Source organism: Pinus tabuliformis, chromosome J (assembly GCF_031772625.1).
Source record: "Pinus tabuliformis cultivar Carrire ecotype Pingquan chromosome J, CPIR1, whole genome shotgun sequence".
NCBI lineage: Eukaryota > Viridiplantae > Streptophyta > Pinopsida > Pinales > Pinaceae > Pinus > Pinus tabuliformis.
In genome coordinates this window covers 438,141,615-438,156,364 of record NC_142295.1, presented here as the reverse complement: position 1 = coordinate 438,156,364, position 14,750 = coordinate 438,141,615, and the positions used below count along the sequence as shown (strand labels likewise).

Below are 14,750 nucleotides of genomic sequence, written 5' to 3'. Positions count from 1 at the left end.
GCGAAAATTGGCATTGAAAGTTCTTGCACATGTTGTAAATTCTTCTTCTACAGAGAGGTGTTGGAGCACCTACAGTTATATACATAATGTGAAAAGAAACAGGCTCAACGAAAACCGAGCAGAAAGCTTGGTTTATGTGCACTACAATTTGAGGTTGTTGAGCCATTACTGTGATCGGGCTAATGAAGATCCCACATATAAAATTTGGGACAATCACCCTGAGGACGACAATTTGGAGGATGGCATTGTACATATGGAAGAACTAGAAGATGAGCTTGTACGGGATGAAGCTGAAGCAGCTGCAGCAGCCATGCCACCTCCACCTCCACCATCCAGTAGCAGTTCTCGGGGCCCGAGTCTTGTTCCATTGTTGTCGCCACCTCCATCGACACCCTCGCGTGGAGGCTCTAGTTCTGGTCGTCGGTCTGGGCGGGAGACTCCTAGAAGACCACCACGACCTACTTATACTCCTGGAGACTCTCGTGGCAAGGGCCACTTGTAGATTTACAGTTTACTTGTCTTTTTTAGTTTCTATTAGACTTGTCACTTTAGTTTTCATAACTGTTCAGTGTTGAGTTTTGAGTCCTTGACTCTTGACTCTTGACTCTTTCATATCATTATGACATTATGGTATTTTTTGTAAACATTATATCACTGTGACAATGAAAATTTGAAGTTTGAAGTTGGGCCTTGGCAATTATAACTCATTGGTAATGATTGTGAATTATGAATATGATGCTTTGTGAAAGACTAAAGTTGTTTCATTTCATTTCATTATTTATGTTTCATTTTATAAATTTTTAACATTTCATATCATGTTAACAGTTAGAAGTTAGGACTTAGAAATATCTTCGATATTACTTCTTGTAATGGTTAAACTTGGCTTACAAGTACAACTTGTTACTTTGGTGATCAATGATGATAAATGTTATTGAATTGAATGTTATTTTAATTTATTATTTTACTAAGGTTGATGACGATTATAATTTCTAGATGATTGATGTGATATGGTTCAATGATCAATTTATGTTTTTTTATGTTTTTTATGTCTATTTCATCATTCTACATGTTTTTGTTGACATATATGTATCAAAAATTAAAAAATATAAAAAATATATATATTTTTAAAAAATCGCTCCGGGATTCGCTCCCAAACCGGGAGCTTCTGAAAATGGTCGCTCCCACTCTCGCTTCCGCTCCCGCTCCCCGCTTCCGCTCCCGCTCCCCGCTTCCGCTCCCGCTCCCAAGTAACACTGGTAAATATAATTTTAACTTTTAAGGTTTGTAATATATTTTATAGGAATTTCTCCCGGATGCGGGTGATTTCACCGCGCGATAGGCATGTGGCTCGTCACATGGGCAGGTGTCAGCCCGGACGAGCCACAATGAAACAGCACGCAGGCACAGTTAATGCGATTAAGGGAGAGGTAACTTGGGTTTTAAAGCCCGTCTCTTCGGCATTCATTGCGCAGCAGAGAGCGATGTTGATGGCGCTCCTTAAACCTGAACCCAATGCCGCCTTCCCACATTCCTTCAAGCCGTCCGAGCAAGCGCTGGCAGAGACGGAACATTCTCTGGTTCAGTGTAAGATTTTTCAGAGGAATTCTTGTCTGGAGATGCAGAGAGAAAGGCCCAGGATGAGCAGTCGTCGTGGCGGCTCCAGGGGACGTGCTGCAACACAGAGGCCAGTCGTTTCGCCTTCCTCCTCGGTGGAAATCACTTCTGAGCAGCATAGGACCTCAAGTAGACTTGCAGGCCGCAGCAATATGCGAGGGTGGGGAGAAATTATGGACTGTGGACATGTGGAGCATCCGGCTGTTCGCTACCGGATCCCCTGCACTCTGGAGAACAACACTCTCATTGTCTCAGTTTCGGTGGAACATTGCAGCAGTCTCAGGGGGCAATTGGAAGACCTGAATGTGCCAATGGTTGATATGCAAGTTCATGCGGTTGATATGAGGCGGCCAACTAGAGAAGACATTCCCCCAGCCACACAAGCAGCTGATGCTGGCCCCAGTGAGCCGGTACAGAGGTCTTTGCTCTCGGACACGGAGAAATCCCAGAAACTCAAAGGCAAAATGACGGATGAGCCTTACACAACTGATGAGGATTAGCTCAGCCATCATTCTGATCTTCGCTGCCAGGAAAGGAACGCAACTCTCTGTTCGTCTCTTCTGCTCTCTTTGTCTGTTTGTCATTCTGTCGATGTATGTGTCCAATGTGTCGATGTATGTGTCCAATGTGTTGATTTTTATGTCCACTGTGTCGGTTTATATGCTGTCTGTCGATTCATGTACCCACTGTGTCGATTCCTATGTCCACTGTGTCGGAACTTTGCACCTTGTTGATCCATTTTTGTAACAGTGTCATCACTGAAAGGTCCATTATGGGGAAATTGCCAATCTCTCTGGAGATGCAGGGCCACTGCCCTGATGTAAAAATTGATGTAATTTTTGATATTTTGTAATATAAATAGCTTAGTCTTACGCAGAAAAAAAAAAAAAAAAAAAATATATATATATATATATATATATTTTTATAGGAATTGTTTTTAGTGTTATATTTTGTATTTTTGGGTATTGAAATCCAACTTTATAGGAATTGTTTTTAGTGTTATATTTTATATTTTTGGGTATTGAAATCCAACGGAAACAATTAAAATGAAATCTTGATTTGTGTTATTTAAATTGTTATTTTACTGTATATATAAATTCAACACTCTAAAAAAATTTTAGAGTATAAAAATTAAACTAGAAAATCCCACCAAAAATATTTCCAAAAAATTACACTAAAAACAACTCATATTTTATATAATAATAATAAGTAAAATATAATACAAGTCAGTAAAAAAATCATAATTACCAAATTCAGCGATATTGGTCCAAAAAATTCTAAAAGTACATTATTTTTAACGCGATACGAAATGTTTGGTTTATGGAATACATTTATGTTCTCAACTTTTTATTTTTGTAACCGCCATTACGATTAGGAGCAGTGTTTGCTTTATGGAATCCATTTATGATCTCAACTTTTTATGTTTGGAACCGCCATTGCGATTAGGAGCAACCAGGCTTAGAAGAGGGCACAATGCTCCGGAACAATTTCCTCTGATCAGTTTTCAAACAATTTCTGATCAATTCTCAAGCAGCTAGTGTAAAATAGATACACGAAAACATCCATCCCACAGGGCATTCACCAATTTCAGAATGAGTTTACAAGTTTTAGTTTATTAATAAATAAAAATTTTATGTTAAATATTATTAAAAAACAATAATTTATATATTAAAAATGGTTATAAAAATTATAAATTATAAATTTAATATTTAATATTTTGTAATTAGAAAAAATAGTATGTTTAAATAATGTGTAGTTATATAAATTAGTATTTTAGTATTAAAAATTAAAGAGAAGGGTAAGTTATCTATTAAGATTTGTAAAACATTTAAAATATTTTTTCAAACTTTGATGATAGCCATTAAAAGATAGAATAATAATTGTTCAAACAATTGTTGGTTTGAGATTTAAATTAAAGGGATAGTGAGTGAGATATAATTTTTTTGGTGTGTGCTAATCAATTTTAAGTTTATTTTTAATATTTAATATTTTATTTTTTACATTGAATTTCAAGTTTGAGTTTTTATTATTTATATTATTAGATTCGATTTATATGTTTTTTTAATTTATAATATCAATAAATTTGATGTATTTGGTCTTTAGTTTTTTGTAAATTATACCTAGAAAACATTAATGTTGAAAATAAATAAACAAAATATCCTAAAGACTAAAATTTTATTTTAATTTTTTAAAATTTTGAAAAAAAAAACAATATGTCGATATAAAATGTATATTCTCAAAATTTCCATGCATTAAATTTTACATAATCAAATTTCCCGTACATTAGCAAATTCATTTTTTGTGCGACTATGAAAAAAATAAAAAATAAATTTATGCGTTAAAGGGCTCGACGGTCAATGAAGTGTTCAAATTTGAACCCTGGACTGGCATCTGTGGTTTAGTAAAAGTCAGCAGTCAATTTCGACGGCCAACGATATATTTGGTCGTCGGTTTCATGGTCCAACAACGCGTAGTACCTTTTTGTTTTAGCTTTGGAAAAAGTATGTGAGGATGTTGAATTTGTTTATTTATTAAGATAAATTTTCTATAAGTTTACTCAAAAGAAGGATATCCAAAAGTCAATGACATATAAGTTCAAAGCATAATTTAAGTCAGTTTGGGAGTGGGAAATTTCAAAGATTTTTTATTTTTATTTTGGGTGGTTGGTTATACACAAAAGAGTATTTTCATAGGATATTTTACAGGCAGAGGTTTTCATAGCTAGGGTATATGCTCTATGGCAGACCACTTTTTCATTGGGCACGGGTTGCCACCTCCCTCACAACTTTTCTTAATCTGGTCCTCTGAACACACACCACATTGTGGAAAGCTTATTTATCACATGGTTTAAGGACATATCTAATTTTCGTACTCTCCTATTTTAAGTCATTTGGACGTAGGCTTTAAAATTGACACCGGTTTACTTATTTTTTGTGTTTTTATGCGTAAAATATAGTTAATCCTCAAATAAACACGTCAACAATAATTTGTACATAATTTTTAAAAATATCAAAATGACAGGAATATTAAAAAATAAGAAGTTTCGAATTATATATATATTATTTATTTATATCAAGTTGACATTGGGATATGTGGAGTGGCAAGATGATCTCCTAAGTACAAGCTTCAAGATCTTCAATAAAACCTTCAGACACCAGAAAAACCAGAGCTAAATTTAATAAAGTACCACATAAATGGTAAGATCTGGGATGATCAATGCCATCAATGAAGACACGAACCCATACTATGAAGTAGGTAAATTCAAATTAACAACCACCACCAATGCTTACAGCAGAAGCCAATACCCAGAAGCTAATAGCCATAGTCGATACATCAAAATATCACCCTCATATGAAATGCAACAAGAACCAGGACGAGTTATGAATGCTCGGCGTCGCAAGCCGGCTAAAGACCCTGAACAGAAGCGTACAAATAGTTGAAGTGCTTCCTTATTCATGCTTACAGGGTTCAATGGTTGAAGAAATTCAAGTGTGAGACAAAACCGTGGAGCATGAAAAATGGTGTCAGTGGGTTCAATTGTTTATACCACCCTGTGAGGTTCTTCTCGTGACTATGATCAATGAATGGATCTGGCGTGGGCATTGATTTTTTAGATAGAGCCATTGGTGTTTGCAAATTGTGAGCCCCTGTGGGTTTGCATGTTGTCGCTGTGGATTATTGTGAGCCCCTGTTGGTTTGTATGTTGGTTGCTATGAAATTCACAGAATTCATTGATGCCTTTCTAGCTCCTTTCTTTGGGGGTTGTAAAATGTAGAGGCTTCGTGACCAAGGCAGCCTCAGCATGAACAACGAAAGTATTTAAGGGGCACTCCACTTGGTTTCATCGTGTAACCTGACCGGAAAGCCTTATAAAAGTTTATTTTTTCTCCTTGCTTTATTTGAATGGAGGAGACAGAAATAACTTGACTTAAAGTGTCGGGTCTGCCTATAATATGAATCTGGAGGCATGAATCACTTTCTTTTAGATGTTGGGCATAGTGGAGAAGGAAAGGTTGAGGTTTGTTAGAGGGTTACATTGTTGAGAGTAGAGTGCTTATCTTCTGTTATCATGTACACGAGAAACAAGTTCGATTCATCTGGTGGCAGTGCGTGCTGGACTTTTGACCTCAGGACAAACTCAAAGGGTCCAAATGGAGCGCTGGTTAGTACACTATGATTGTTTAGATTGCTTTCCTTTTTAGTTTGAAATCAATTTTTTCGCTGTTATTTTGTGGTTACTTTACCTTTGTCGTTTCAATGATCTTATTGAATTTAAGGGGTAGCTTGGTATTGTAGCGTTGAACTGAGTTAAAGATTCTTATTGTTTGAATTGGTTTATTTTTTTTCCAGTTTATATATATATATATATAACTTTGGTTTGTGATGGTATTATGTGCATTATGTCTTATTGTGAAAATTAATTTAATTTGTCAATTTAATTGGAACCATTTAAACTTTTTGTTTTTGAATTAATAGATAAATTAATATAAAAGAGAAAGTGTCCTAAGATTCGAAGTAATTAAAATCAAATTAGCAGAAGTAATTCTGAAGTACTCAAACTCACATCTATTTTTCTACAACAATGCCAAACTTAATTTATTGGTGAATTAAATGACTCTACTCTTTTTTGGACGAACAAGCCTAGACTCTTTTACTTGATCTTGTCACTAGGAATTTTGCATTTAATTAGACAACTAAAACTCGTGTTGGGAATTCATTTCAAAGTTCATTCTCTATGTCCCAAATTACTCACATTTTGCATCAAACAGTACACAACCCTTTAGTTCATGTATTCGTTTCAGAAATTTTGCATTTAATTAACAATTGAAGCTCTAGTTGGTGTTACTATGCGTGGAGTCAAAGATATGGTCGTTGTATTAAATCATCTTCTTTCAATTGTTTTACCTGTTGAATAGTATATTTCTCTTACCATAAAATCAATTGCCACATTTAAACATCAATATGGCATTTTTAATCCTGAATTTCACCTTTAACTACACGATTGTCTTAACTGACAGACCAATACATAGAGTTGAGGATTGCCAAGGTGAAGTCTCACAAATCTTAAATAGATGTGAATACCAATGATTACTGTTTAACATGAAGTATTGTGTTAATCAATCCACTTTGCACTCATCAATTATAATAAATAAATGTAGAGTTTACTTCAACCTCAGAAATCCATGGCAGAGAAAACAGATTAATATTAAAAGTCTTTGTCAAGATGTTTTAAGAAATCAATTATAATAAAAAATGTAAATTTTACTTCATCCTCAGAAAGATGCTTTAAGAAATCAATTATAATAAATAAATGTAGAAGTTACTTCATCCTCAGAAATCAATGGCAAAGAAAACAGATTAGTATTAAAAGTCTTTGTCAAGTTGTTTTAAGAAATTTCGTTGTAGATAATTTTATTGGCAAGAAAAAATTAAACATTTATGAATCAAACACAACAATCTGCCAAGACGCTCTTATGATAGATATAATTGATTTCTGCTTTTAATTTTGGATTTCTACCGATCTATGTTAACTTATATCTTAGTAAATGTTTTTGGATTTCAATATATTTATGTTATTGTAAACTTGCTGCCAATACTAAACAAAATGCCACTTGTATATATAGAATTGAGTGTTTGATTGTTTATTGAAAATTTCAGTATTTGCTATTATTAAATTAAGTGTTAAATAAAAATGATGTTTTTTATTGATTATGTTTTATATGAAAAATATTGTGCAAGGTAAAAATAAATACTAAAAGTCATATGAAGTGCAATTTAAAAGTAAAACCGTCATTGAAAATTTTTCTAATGGGTAAGGGGCCCTGTCGGATTTAACCCCTGTTTGGGCGCAATCAAAATGCATAATTGTTTGAACAAAAGAGGCGTGTGGTTTGGGAGGTGACACTGAAGTCCATTAATTATTTTCTGAGATTCGACCTAAAAGGACACTGATAAAAACAAAGAAGTGGGTACACAAGAATATTAAGGGGATTTTCTCTAGTGGTTATTTTGATGCGGCTAGACAACAGAGAAGATGTGGATGTGGCACTGTCATTTTTTTTTTGGAGCCAGGGAGTTACTATCACTTCTGGCCGCAGGGAGGGCTTGCGTGGGTGTCTTTACATTTGCTAAATGGTTGGCACTGGAAAATATCAATGTTCTTGGAGATTCAAAGAACATTATAGATTGAGTAAAAGAACACACTTTTCAATCCACACATCTTGTCCAACTGGATGAGGAGCATCAGATCCATAGAGTCCATCTTCTGGAGCATCACATATACACACATTATAATAGATAAAAGAACACACTTTTCAGCCCACACATCTTGGTCCAACTGGATAAATAACATCAGATCCATGAGTCCATCTTCCAAAGCATCACATATACACACATTACAGAGAACAAACCCAGATTACTAACCTTCTATCAAAAAGGGGAATCAACTTAGAACCAAACCTTTCACGGCATTTGTACAAGGCAGACTTACGAATGCTGAGTGTATTTACACCAATTAGAAACTCTTCAGATTTTGAGGTAAAAGGTGATTTTGACAAGAATATCAAGTATTGAGAAAAGAACGGCTTACAAATTTTGTGGATAATAGATTTGTGTTTACACTAAAAAGTACTCGCCTTTTATTTATAAAAAGATAGCGTTTTATACGCTTACAAAAATAAAATGAAAAATCCGCGGTCATTTGACTTGTAATACATACATACCATTTTCCATTTCACTTCTAATATATACATACGAATTTCATAGCCTTGATGTCGAATTTCAAAGATTTGTGAAGCTTATGATTTCCCTTCCCTCTCCACAGCCTCATGTTGAGCATTGATCTACCAATGTTATCATGTTGAGCATTGATCTACCAATGTTATAGCTGTCTGCATCCCATATTGATCAGAATCCTTCACAGAAGAGCTTGCCAGTTTGAAGATCATGACAAACTTTAACGGGTATAATTTATACCTTGCTAATTCTGGCAAACAAGCAACTATTCGATTTCTTTTCATCGCTTTTTTACTCATTAGCAGTTTTCCTGTGGTTGCTTGCTTGCACTCGCATGAATGTAATAACGCTTCTGCCAAGGCCGAAGGAGATACTTTCTGGGGATATTTTACGTACGTGATGAGTGATCTACTTGCGAATGCACCTAAAACAGGCTTCAAGATTTCCTCTTATGGCGAAAGTCCCAATATAGTTCATGGCCTCCTGCAGTGCTCGGGGAACATATCGCAGAAAGACTGCTCAATCTGTTCACGGAAAGCACTTGACGCTGTTATACAACTCTGCGGAAACAGCACAGGTGGTCGAGTATGGCTTGAGAACTGTTTCCTGCGATACGACAAATCTAGCTTCTTCTCAAAGCTAGACACCCATGGAAATTACGTGGAGAATGTAAGCGATATCAGCACAAATGATCCAAAGAAATTTTCGAACGCTACTTTTAATTTCCTTTCCAACCTGTCTGATACGGCTTATGTCCATGCCAATAAGGGTTTCGCTGAAGGATCGGTTGCATATTCTTCTGGTGGCCTCACCATTTACGGTCTAGTTCAGTGTTGGAGAGATATATCCATCAAGAACTGCAGATCTTGTTTGGAATTTGCAAGGAGAACCCTCTACGACTGTTGTTCTAAGAAGCAAGGAGCTCGAGCATTGTTGGGAAGCTGCACGGTCCGATATGAAATATACCCCTTTTTTCATACTTCCACAGTGAGTAATACCAGTACTAGTCCACCTGCAAACCCGCCAAAAGGGGCTGCCCAGGCTCCTCGGCCGAATGGAGGGAGTAATGCAGGTACTAGTCCACCTGCAAACGCTGCCCTGCCCAGACTAACAAGTAATGTATATATAATCTCTCTCTGGTACTGATTCAGCTTTATCATTTGTGCCATTTGGGATCATACAATCCAGCTTTTATAAATAACAGTCCAAAATATTACATGATCAGGTGGTTCCTCTAAAAGATTACCAGTAATATTGGGGATAGTGGGAGGTGTGGTTCTGGTGTTACTAGTCTCCGTGTTTGCCATGCGGAGGAAACTCAAGTCTGCCATTTCATGGAGGCCAGTAACCCATCCCCGGAATGAAGGTAGAATATACAGTAAGACCTCTGTTTCGCACAAGTAAATTTATGTTGTCCATAACGATTTCAGATTCTTATTCACCTTTTCTTCCACACAGGAATACATGAAAATTACTCAGAATCGACACTATTCAAGCAGAAGCAAACTCTCTTCAGCTTAGAAGCGCTCATAGAATCAACGGATAATTTTTCTGAATGCAACAAGCTTGGAGCGGGAGGCTTTGGCTCTGTATACAAGGTAAAGTATATACCATTTATATTATGTTGCTTTATTGCATTTTTATACAATTTATATAATATCTGTGTTGCTTTATTGCATTTCAAAAATGTTATTAAGCATGATAATATGGAAATTAGCACTGAATTGACTCTGTTAGTGTCCTGCCACTGGAGAAACCAGATCACCGGCCGGTGAATTCCAAGCCAAGCCAATTAGTAAGCAATGAATACACCATCGAATATGATGATGCATACCCAAATTCCACAACCTGCAAGATTCCCCACCGAGCGAACTACCTAATGCCCTTACGGACTAAGCTCATAGCCGATTCCATCCATTAGACCTAATCTCCCAGTTCGTGTGATAACCTCAGGCCTGCAACGCATCACCCTCGGGCCTCACCTATTGCATAGGTAACGGCCGCTTTAAAACCTCCCACCTTACCCGATCACATAAATAGCATGGCAAAATTCTTAATATGGTTGCCTTTCAGATTACTCATTATTAATCTTAAAATTGAAGAATTTTATGAATCACAAAAATCTAAAATGTAAAACTGTTATTTTCAGCAATTCCATTGACTTCATATGTAATTGACTCCATATGTAATGAATATGGTTTTTTAGATGAGTAGTTAATATGGTTGTTCTTCTCAGGGAAATACTAGGGATGGAAAACAGATAGCTGTAAAGAAATTGTCTGTAAGATCTAGTCAAGGCAACCATGAGTTTATGAACGAAGTGAAGGTTTTGGCTAATGTTCGACACCGAAATCTTGTAAAGCTGCTCGGTTGCTGTGCCGAAGGTTCAGAAAGATTGATTGTTTATGAATATTTGCCAAACAAAAGTCTTCACCACCTCCTCTTTGGTAAGTAGAACTGTAGAAGTAGAAGGTCTATTCTCAGGAATTTTGTTTGCAATATCTTTAATCCGTCAGCTTCCTGGAAAGTTTTTTGTCCTGCACAGTGACTATTCAGCTTTTTCTGTTTGTATATCGTGATCTGCTGCCTCTGGGCGGCTTCTTGATCATTTCTTTGGCCATTGGCCTTTTTTATGGCTCTGTCGCTGGGCTTTTGTGTTCTTTTTTGCTCATTTCTTTGGCCATTGGCCTTTTTTTATGGCTCTGTTGCTGGGCTTTTGTGTTCCTTTTTGCTCATTTCTTTGGCCATCGGCCATTTTTTATGGCTCTGTTGCTGGTGTTCTTGATCATTTCTTTGGCCATTGGCTTTTTTTATGCCTCTGTTGTTGCTGGGCTTTTGTGTTCTTTTTTGCTCATTTCTTTGGCCTTTGGCCTTTTTTTTTTTGGCTCTCTTGCTGGGCTTGTTGATCATTTCTTTGGCCATTGGCCTTTTTTAATGGCTCTGTTGCGGGGCTTCTTGATCATTTCTTTGTCCATTGGCCTTTTTTATGGCTCTGTTGGTGGGCTTTTGTGTTCCTTTTTGCTCATTTCTTTGGCCACTGGCCTTTTTTATGGCTCTGTTGGTGGGCTTTTGTGTTCTTTTTTGCTCATTTCTTTGGCCATTGGCCCTTTTTTATGGCTCTGTTGCTGGGCTTCTTGATCATTTCTTTGGCCATTAGCCTTTTTTATGGCTCTGTTGCTGGGTTGTTATTTTTTGCTAAATCACCGTTTAAACATGGGAAAGATCTACGTAAATGTAAACGCCTCTTTATTTTAACAAAAGTTGTGTTTTTTCTTCTTAAAAAAATAAAATAAAAATAGAAGTCTATCCGAGAAAGATAATCTATCATTGATCAATAAATTTAAAGAGATTATTGGGTTCACGATTATTATTATTATTCATATGTTTTTAATGTTGCTGTGATTGGGTTAATGCAATACAGATCCAGATCAGAAAAGAAAACTGCATGATTGGCTGACGCGCTACAAAATCATAATGGGAATTGCTCGTGGTCTCCGTTATCTTCACGAGGAATCAGAGCCTCGAATCATTCACAGAGATATTAAAGCCCACAACATTTTACTGGATAAGACATTGAATCCCAAGATAGCAGACTTTGGGTTAGCCAGACTCTTCCCTGAAGACGAGAGTCATATCCAAACAAGAGTTGCAGGAACATAGTAATCTCACATTCCCCTCTACCTTTCTCTTCTGCAATTTATTAACAGTCGACATTCATGCAATCATGTGATTTAATCACCAACACCCAACTTACTTGAAGTGTTTGTGTTGGAGTATGTAGCGGTTACATGGCGCCAGAGTATGCAATGCGGGGTCAACTATCCATGAAAGCTGATGTTTATAGCTTCGGAGTACTGGTCCTTGAGATTGTAAGCGGAAGAAAAATCAGTGATACAGATTTTTCTCAAGAAACGCAAAGCCTACTGGAATTGGTAACACTTCAACTTCAACCTTTTGGCTTCAAAAAATAAAGTAATGATTTTTTTTTAAATAGTAAGTTTGTTATGCTAAACTAGAGAAGCGCTCATTGTTAAATGACAACGGATTCGGATTTACTTGTGATGTGATGCAGGCATGGAGATTATACAAGCTAGGGTGTCTTACAAATATGATAGATTCCACAGTAAGCAGAACATGCAGGGAGCAGCAAGCTGTGAGATGCATTCAAGTTGCCCTTCTCTGCACCCAAGCTGATTCAGGCATCCGGCCCACTATCTCTAATGTTATAGAGATGCTTTGCAGCTGTTCTGGTACATTGCCAAATCCCAAAAGGCCTGCATTTGTGAAAACTAGTGAGAGGAACCACAGAGGATCCACGTCCTCAGTGTCGACTGGCTGTGCAGATAATCCTTTGGTTCCTTCTGTAAATAATGTCACCATTACCGAAATGGAAGTTAGGTAGCTTATCTTCACAGCTGGTTATTCGCAGAACTGAAATTTGATTACTTTTCTGTGATGGGTTACCAGTCACCATTGCCTGATCGCCTGATTAACCGGTAGAGAGGGGAGAGTGACTAAGAATTTTCCTGTCAAGTGATGTGGGTTTCTGTTACTTTGTCACGATTGTTTCAGGCAACCATTTCTCAGGGCAAGCTTTAGCAGTAACCAATGCTTTTCCCAATTAAGTGGCAGAAGAGCCGTAGTGCCTCTTGAGATGGGTCGGTTTGTTCAAGGCAAAGATTTATCGGGTTTAGTTTTATTAAAGTGTGGATCTTTTGAAAAGTGGTTGGTATCTTTTTGCAAGGGAGTTGTCAGAGAGAATCCTAACCATTATAATTGTTAATTAAATTAAGTAATATAAATACTATTCAATTTCAAAAGTAATGTTTTATATATAGAATTTCAGTAATTTAATATAATTATTTTTCCTTGAATATATATAGTTTTATTTTATTAATTTAGGATAATTATTTTTATTTTAAATTCCTTGAATATAAATTGTATTGCTAGAGTGTATCTAAGTATCTCGTGATGTTTGTGGACTGGTCTTTTCCTATTCAATAAAAAGACTAACGCATACTTAAGCTTACCGTATAAAAACAGAAAGGAAAAAATGTACATATTAAAGATATTTATTTCACTGAAATCGCGTGGGAGCATGACCGGTGAGATGTAAAAGTTATTGATACGGAAGTGATTATAGAGTGGGATTATCTTAAAAGTTGTTGGCCACAAATTTATAATTGGATTTCATTTTACAGTTGCGTCCGGAAACTTCTTGGAAGACCGCTGGATCGCAGTAGTGAAGTGACATCAGCGGTGAATTGGAAGACCGCTGGATAGTCGTGAAGTGACATCAGCGGTGAATTGGAATACCGCTGGATTGCAGTAGTTAAGTGACATCAGTGGTGGATTGGAATACCGCTGGATTGCAGTAGTCAAATTTCAGGATTCTGGGGCCTTTAAGAATTTTTTATGGTTTTAATCTATTTCCACCATTTAAAAAAATGATTCAAAATATTTAGATTTTTTTTTTAAATTCAAACAAAAATTTAGCAATCCAAAATAGACAATCTTTATTTTTACTAAAAGAAATTGTAAATATGTTATAAATAAGTGTTGATATATGTTAGTAAAGGTAAATATATTTATTTTATAATGTATTTGAAATATTTTACAATGTATTGTATATTGTAAAAAAAAAATTCAGGACGAAAAAGCATGATTGTATTTATATAAGATATATAAAAAAGCATATATGTACATTCGCTTGACAATTGAAAATGTCCCATATAGATCTGGAGCAGCATAGACATGGAGCATATTCCAAAAATGGCAAGACCTTGCCATGAAAACCGACAAAACCTGGGCTGTCAACCAGCAACAAGATTTTCAAAGATCATAGGGGAAACATAGGAGGAGAATCCTGCGGAAATAAAACAAGGAACAACATCATATGAAAACAATACAGACGGAGAGAAATAGAAGGCAAAAAGAAATCCGAGAAAACCTGAGGATCTGCAAAGGAAAGCTAGAAATCGGGAGGAGAGAATTCCTGAATGGAAAAAAATTTCCTTTCAGAAGAAACCTGCATATACCAAAAACCTGGAACCGATTGAAGACCCTTCTTTGATAAAACGTCTGCCTGCTGATTTTGAGCCCTGTTGATATGATGAATTGAGCCGCCCTCCATTCTATCCCAGAAAAACCTGATCCTGTCTAACCATCCTACAAGGTGAGGCCTGAAAATGTTATTTTTCCTAGAGACATAATCCACCATAACTTTTGAGTCTCCAAAGATTGAGACACCCTGTAAATTTAGAAAGAGACAGAAACTTAGAAGACTAGCGAGGGCCATCGCCTCAGCTTTACTGTTGGTGCCCCTTCCCCCATTCCAGTGGATGAAAAATTGACTATTTTCATTTGCTAAAATGTGAACTCCACAGCCGCATGATCCATTC

The 14,750-nt window shown here is 36.3% G+C and overlaps 1 protein-coding gene across 1 annotated transcript; it reads left to right on the top strand.

The window, feature by feature from the left end:
- The first annotated feature begins 4,808 nt into the window (after positions 1–4,808).
- Positions 4,809–13,067, top strand: LOC149227698 (cysteine-rich receptor-like protein kinase 19). Its single transcript, XM_089380575.1, has 8 exons — positions 4,809–5,040; positions 8,525–9,463; positions 9,575–9,715; positions 9,808–9,947; positions 10,586–10,796; positions 11,771–12,008; positions 12,131–12,281; positions 12,422–13,067. Exons 1-8 carry the CDS (start codon positions 4,809–4,811, stop codon positions 12,749–12,751), a joined length of 2,382 nt encoding a protein of 793 aa, XP_089236701.1. The 3' UTR covers positions 12,752–13,067.
- The last annotated feature ends 1,683 nt before the right edge of the window (positions 13,068–14,750 follow it).

Bases quoted from the DNA above. Each gene is read 5' to 3' on its own strand.
- LOC149227698 (XM_089380575.1), top strand. From the start codon at position 4,809: ATGGTAAGATCTGGGATGATCAATGCCATCAATGAAGACACGAACCCA. The intron at 9,464-9,574 runs GTAATGTATATA...TTACATGATCAG, and splicing joins TGCCCTGCCCAGACTAACAA to GTGGTTCCTCTAAAAGATTA. The intron at 10,797-11,770 runs GTAAGTAGAACT...AATGCAATACAG, and splicing joins TCTTCACCACCTCCTCTTTG to ATCCAGATCAGAAAAGAAAA.